We start from the raw sequence: 7,155 nt of genomic DNA on the forward strand, positions 1-7,155 counted from the left end.
ATAGATAAGATGGTGGTGCGTTTCACGGTACAATGAAACGATATGTTGTTGGTATGTTGACCCCAGAGAACTAGCTTTCACGGTACAATGAAGATCAGTTGTAGTTGCGCATTTTAAAGACACAAGATAAGAAAGCATGTTGACAATGACGTCACAAGCTTACCCAACTAGTCCAACAGAATCGAACTTTCTTTTTATTTCACTCATCGTGCGTGGTGTTTGGTCCTAACTCCTAACGAATCTGGCGTTCATAAACGCGGTTGGTCGAACTGCAAAGGGGCGTGTTAATTTGGTTTAGCTGTTTCGGTAGTACTGAAACATATATTGTTGGATTATTGGTGTGCTGGAATAATTTACTGTTTACGATTTTGTTTTGCCTTAATGTGGTGTGTTTATGTTACTTTTGATTAATTATAATGATTTTATAATTTTAGGGTTGTTAGGAAACCACAAGATGGGTGAACATCAAAGATAACTGACTTCTTCTAGCTAAGAAACTGATCAAGGACTTCCAATTAGTTTACTCTCTGCTGATAAGTTTCGGAATAAGATAGCGTTGGTGAAACGTTGGAGAATCTTACATATAACATTGGCCACTGCAAAAAGATATTGAGATTTTTTTAAAAGACCAATGCATAGGCCATCAAGCTGCGTAGTCAGGCATTGCTTTCTTGAGGAATGTTATCGGCTGCGACTCCTCTGGGGCTAATCGGTCAAAAGGAATGTAGTTCTCCTCTTTGTCATAGACATGGCACACAGTCATTATTGTCTTCATCAAGCGCCAGTTCCATGTAGCCAAGTTTGTGTACTGCAAACAACACCACGCAAAGCAATGAATCTTTTAGTGTCTTTTACATACATTATTACATGATAAAGAAAATGGCTATTACCTTTCCCCAGTTCTCTTGAATAGACTCATGAGCCGCACGGAGATTGTAGCTCGGTATCCTTGGGCTAATGTGATGTGGGATGTGTACATTGATATCATGGCACAGAATCTCAATCCTGTCACAACGTAGAAACATAAATTCATCTAAAACACACACAAAGAAATGCTCTCAAACTCAGAGAAGATGCATTACCAACTAGGATAATCACAATGAACAGTTCCGTTAAGCTGTGCCTGAGCCGCATTCCACTCATCCGCAGACTTGAAAGGAATGTGTGGAGCTGTATGATGAACCATCGTGAACGTGCTCATCTATAGAGAAACAATAAACGAGTAACCGTTATGCTTCTGATGCTTTATCAAACCAAAAAGAGAGAACAGAGAGAAGTATTTACCCAAAAGTGATAGCCCAACCACGGCATCAACCAGAACTTCACCCATCCCAAAATGCCAACTTTGTATATGATCAGTGGCCACCCAACGGCCATGAAGGCGAAAACACAAGCCAAACTTATCTTCACCCTATTCACTTCGCTTGGTCTGAACTTTCTCAGATTGAAGTGCCAGTTTACCCTATTAAAACACTTAGTATAGTTAGAAACATGTATATAGAATCACTGCTCAAAGGGTAAAAGCTTGTTGTATATATATATATATACCAGTGAGCTATGGACAACCAAGGCCGAATTGGACCATATCCAAGAATGATTGCTTTTCGCAGAACGGGTGATGAATCAAACTCCTCTGGTGGAACTGGTTGCCAAGCTGTGTCATGAACTAACCTATAGAGAGAAAAACTCAAGACGTCTCATCTCTTATTCCATTGTGAATATATATATATATATATATAACAGTGTTAAGTAAGCAAGTAGGTAAGAGTTACATGTTGGTTTTGGCGTGATGACGGTCGTGCTTAAATCTCCATGGCTCATAGGGGTATACAAGAGGTAGGAAGGCTAGAGTACCCACAATGTCTTCAACCAATTTGTTCTTGGAAAATGATTTATGAGCACAATCATGTCCTATCACAAAGAACTAGAAGAAAGAAAAAAACCAGTTAGACAACAATAGCAAGGAGACACAGAGAAGAGACAGTGGATGATTGAGAGCTTTTACCCCTGTAACTGCAGTTCCTGTCCAAGCCCAAGCCAATGGAAGCAGATACCAAGGCGCTTTCGCAATCATGAAGAGCCCCAAAGCGTAGGACGTCACAGATACCAACACAGACTTCCAAGCCTTCACATCATCAATCTCAAACACCTGAAGAAAAAATAAATCATATTAGAAACAATGGGTAACAAGAAGATCTTTTAAAGACCGCCATATACCTCTTTGGGAAGAGTATCCATGATATCTTTTAAAGTGACATTATCAGGAAGATCTTGTCCAATTTGTTTGAACCCATAGCTTTCTGCTAACTGTTCCCTCTCTTCCGCACTGTCAGCTGAAGGAGGTGCGGCTGGAGCAGCCACCGCTTTTATACATCCAACCCTTTTCTTCCCAGGAACCAAGAACGTTCTCCTTCTATGCGTATGACCTCTTAACAGAAGATCAATAGGTCTCACAGCATACACACCTGCATGCATCCACAAAAGCATTAGCCCCTCTGCATTCACATAAGGACACCCCCACAAGCAAACCCATATAGCAAAGACTAGAACTTTGAGGAGCAAAAACATATAAAACCCCCAAAGTATCTTCATTTATAACAAAAAGGAGTCGATGCTAGCATTGTTTCATTGTACTGAAACTCCATAAGAGTACCTGGAGAACGAGCAGGAGCAACTTGAGGAGCCCTAGGGAGACATTGTTGTGGGCCCTGAGAAACCAATAGCAAAGAAGACAAAGATGAGTATGGGAAGCTCAAGTAGAAGAGATGGGCAAACAGAGTAGAGATGGGAAAGTTGAAGACTTTACATACCGTGAAGGCGAATAGAGAATCAGCAATTCTTGAAGCCATAGAAGATGGGGCGCACAAGTTGGAGAAGCCACAGGAGTTTCTCCGCAAATGTTTGTTTTCTTAAAAGGGATTGAATGGCTGTGAAGAGTCCTCTCACCTCTACAAGTTCATACCACAAAGGGTTTTGGGCTTTTCTTTATATCAGAAATAATAATAAAATTGTATAATCAAAAATCAAAATACGAAAGTATTTATATCAGAAAACTAGGGTAGTATTTGACCGCGCACAAAAAAAAAGGGTAGTATTTGACCAATCACAAGAAAAATGTACTGTCTTACATTTGTCATTTGGCAAAAAACGAGTACTACTTATTTGAGATCAATAATAAAAAAAAGATACACTTATGATAATTATCAATTTATACCAGTAATTCAAAATTTTCGAGTTTAAATGAAAATTAATTACTAAATCTACTGAAAGTCTCAATAAAAACAGGTTAATTAGCTGGCAAGTGATGCTAGATGTTGATTTTGTGAGATACTTTACAACTTGTATGTTTTTGGTAATGGAGAGCAAGTAATATACGTTACAACTTGTAACTTACAAGTGACGTGATATTTTTTTTTCATGTCATCAAATTGACGTGTTTTTGGATCACTAATTTGTATTGGATTTTCATAGAAAAGTAACATGCGTTACGAGTGATGCCTGCATCTGCATATCTATTTATACAATAATAACACAACACATCTATCTTGTTGGAAAAAAAAAGAAGAAGCAAAAGACAACAATTTTGTTTTTAATGTGAAATAAAAATATATTATATAGCAAAAAGTATAAAACTGAATTTCAATCTAAGACTAATGATACATTTTTATTATTGGATTATGGGGGCTCCATTGCGAGATAATACTACTCATTCCGTTTCAAAATAAAATATATTTTAGATTTCATATTCTTTTAATAAAATATATTAAAATTTAGTTGTAAATGCATAATTGTTTGTAGTTTTATATTTTTTATATTTTAAAACCAATAAAATTTTAAAAAATGCAATTGATGTTTTTTAATTTTATAATATTTTATTATTAGTTGATAAAATTTGTATTGAAAATATAAAAAAAAATTGAAACAAAATGCGTCTTTTTAAACATTTTTTTATAGAATATGCGTTTGAAACGGATAGTATAGAGTATTGTTTAGGAAAGAAATAATTCAATAATCAACCACTTACTTGAGAGCTGAGAGTAGAAAGACTCCCAAAGCGTCCACTGATACCACAAGATTCCGAACTCACCAAATGCATATAAAGCCCATAAATGTGAGCCTAACCAAATGCATATAAAGCCCATAAATGTGAGCCGAAATTGGTCAGACATTAATTAGCTTTTGACAACGAAATCTATTTTTTTTGCCAGCGACAACAAAATCTATTAAATGTCTGAAAATTATGGTTACGGCCAAGGTTAGATTTGTCAGTTTCATTCTTTATAATTTTTGTAAAACATTATTTAGTAAAATATCGAAATCAAAGAAATAGATTATATATGTGTGTATTGTCTGAAAATAACTCAGTTTAAAACCTAAAATCCAAAAAAAAAATGTATACAAATTTCAAATAAAAAAATCAAAAGATTAACATAAGAAGTTGTAAATTTAAGTGTTCAAATTTGAAAATTTCTTTTAAAGTTATCGAATTCTGAAAAATAATAGGATGAGATAGTTTTCTTCTTCTTTTTCCTCCCCTAAGGGAAAATTGAATAATGGGCTTCTAAGAATTTCTAAGCCTAACTGACTGAAGAAAATATTTAATCCAATAGCTAACTGAGTACTGCACACATATGGAACTGTGGGCGATTTTGATAATTCAGCGGAGTACTGAATTCTGAATAGCTAAGAGAAAATGTGTCTAGTAGATGAATCTCATCAACAGCATGTCTGCATGTGTATACAAAGCGACCGAATCACTTGGTTTGACAAACAAACTGCAGATCATACTCTTAAGTTACAAAACTACTAAAACATTTCTTGATATTATTAATTTAAAAATAAATAATGTCAGTTAGCACACCATGTTTTTTACCATTTGTGTCTACTTGATTAAAATTTCTCTTCACTGTATTGATAGGATATTTTCATCTAATGTTTATTTTTTTACTGACATAGTCGTGGTTATGTTTAAAAATGAATGAAAGGTCAACATTTATTTAAAGAAGGCCTAAAATGCTCAAAATTCAAGAGACAACCTTATTCATAAGTCCAGAGGACAGATCAAAAACTTGTGAAGTATATGAACGTCCACTAGTATCTAATTCTTAATTAACCAAAGGGCATAGACCAAAACAAGTGGCTACTGACGACCAACAATAGATCTAAAGATCAAATATTTAATCCAAGTGGATATACCCTTTTTTAACACATCAAGTGGCTATACCCTAGTTGGTGTTTTTAATATTTAAAATAGAATTTTTTTTTCTGAACCATAAAACAGAAAATAATAAAAATCAATATTGCTCTCTCTCTCTCTATATATATATATATCCCCTAGTCTATATTTGAGAAGTGATTTGCCACATGTCTTCTCTACAATCGTTTTCACAAAAAAATTGTGACATGGCTATTAAGATTGATGACATGTCATATGGTTAAATATGGATTTTATTACTCTCCAAGACACATTTTGACTTTCATATAACAATATAAGGCACATTCCACTTGCAGAACACTTTATAGGTGTTCAAAGACTTTGATATCCTTGTAGTAAGTGAAACCAAACCGAATTTGTATTTTCTTAAACCAAATCCTACCAATCCAACTTAAACCAACTCTCAACTTTAGATTTGTGTTTCTCTGGTTTCACGATTTTTGCTCTCTCTCTCTCTCTCTCTCTCTCTCTCTCTCTCTCTCTCTCTCTCTCTCTCTCTCTCTCTCTCTCTCTCTCTCTCTCTCTCTCTCTCTCCCCGACTATAGCGGCAGAGATCTACTCCGAACGCTAATCCTCTTAGCCTCGCCGCTCTACACCTACTTCTGCTCCTCTCCGTCATAGATAAGCTTGCGAAGGCGACTTCGTTATTGATGTTCAGGTAATGCCGCATGCGGCGGATGTGAGTGGCGGAGGATTTGAAGAACTGGAAGCGGTGATGGCGGATGATGTGAAGAACTAGAAGCGGTGATGGCGGATGCGGCAGTGGATGTGAATAACTGGAAGGGATGATGAAGGATGCGGCAGAGCTTAGAAGCGGAAGCGGTGATGGCGGATGCGGCAGTGGATGTAAATGTTTGTTTGTTATTTTCAGTTACTGGTTTTTGGTCTCTCATCAAATGACCCCTTAAATCAAAGTTTTGGGCTTTAGTCTTTCTCAAACCTTACCATCAAACGCTTGAATCCATGTTTGAATGTTTTCAGATAGTGAAATAACTGGTTCTCTGATTGTGTTTAAAAACAATTGTTTGTTTCTTCGGTTTCTTGTGACCCTATGTAAATTTGATTATAGTTTTTCTTAATTTGTTTTGTCTGACATAATAATCGCCTCAAAATGAGAATTTTTGATGATGATAGATTTTTTTTCAATTCGTCTTGTTTGTATGCTTTCGATTTCCTGTCCACAAATTTGAGAAACTTCCTTTTTTATTTGTGGACATGTTGGCATCCACATCTGACATAATTTTTCTTTCCACTGGACCACCGCCTTCCACCGAAGCTAGCTGTTCACCACATACATGTTTCCCAGCGGATGGCTCAAAGCCTACTCCAAGCCAACAACACCCCCGAACACACTCCCCCTGACCACAATCCCCCATGTCCACAACTCCACTGTCCACAACTCGCTTGAACATGTTTCCTCGTCCCCAGAAACACTTTTATTTCTTCCTATCCTCTGGGAGAAGGAAACAAAGCACAAATTAACCTAAGTTTTTTTTCTGCGCAATCATCAGAAAAATAATTGTCTTTTTTTTCTCCAACGAGAGAACAGATCTGCATTCAATTCATGTCCTTGTTAAAACCAACGCTCAAAGACTTTTAAATCTGACCGCATGATCTAAATTTCTTTTATCTCATCTAACAGTGAGAAAGAGATCCCCACAAACAGCTGGCAAATGTTTTATTGTGATAAAGACAGCTTGCAAACCGGTTTTCTAACCAAACAATAACCAAACAACAACTTAGGTCTCGTTTCATTAAGGGCATAAACGTGAAACTACCCCACTAGATCCAAAAAAATGTGCCTCACCAGCGCAATGTGTCCTTCCTTGTAATCAAAACTCAAAATGTGCCTTTTACGGCAATCAACTCTTAAATATGACATGGACAATTATAATTAATGTTGATATATATTTTTGGAAATCTTTTTAGAATATGGCAAT

General features: G+C 36.1%; 1 protein-coding gene across 1 annotated transcript; it reads right to left on the bottom strand.

Annotated features, from left to right (window-relative positions):
- Window positions 1–506: 506 nt before the first annotated feature.
- LOC108831671 (omega-6 fatty acid desaturase, chloroplastic) lies at window positions 507–3,087 on the bottom strand. Its single transcript, XM_018605193.2, has 10 exons — window positions 2,811–3,087; window positions 2,654–2,708; window positions 2,218–2,465; window positions 2,006–2,149; window positions 1,773–1,924; window positions 1,549–1,671; window positions 1,285–1,462; window positions 1,083–1,201; window positions 891–1,005; window positions 507–808 (listed from the first exon to the last, which is right to left on the bottom strand). Exons 1-10 carry the CDS (start codon window positions 2,847–2,849, stop codon window positions 644–646), a joined length of 1,338 nt encoding a protein of 445 aa, XP_018460695.1. The 5' UTR covers window positions 2,850–3,087; the 3' UTR covers window positions 507–643.
- Between the last annotated feature and the right edge of the window lie 4,068 nt (window positions 3,088–7,155).

This window comes from Raphanus sativus, chromosome 8 (genome assembly GCF_000801105.2).
Source record: "Raphanus sativus cultivar WK10039 chromosome 8, ASM80110v3, whole genome shotgun sequence".
NCBI lineage: Eukaryota > Viridiplantae > Streptophyta > Magnoliopsida > Brassicales > Brassicaceae > Raphanus > Raphanus sativus.

What these genes read in the sequence shown, in the direction of transcription:
- LOC108831671 (XM_018605193.2), bottom strand. Translation starts at nt 2,849, where the DNA reads ATGGCTTCAAGAATTGCTGATTCTCTATTCGCCTTCACG. An exon ending in GGTTGGGCTATCACTTTTGG is followed by an intron (nt 1,202 to 1,284) that starts GTAAATACTTCT and finishes GTTTCTCTATAG; the next exon opens with ATGAGCACGTTCACGATGGT. An exon ending in TTCAAGAGAACTGGGGAAAG is followed by an intron (nt 809 to 890) that starts GTAATAGCCATT and finishes TGTTGTTTGCAG; the next exon opens with TACACAAACTTGGCTACATG.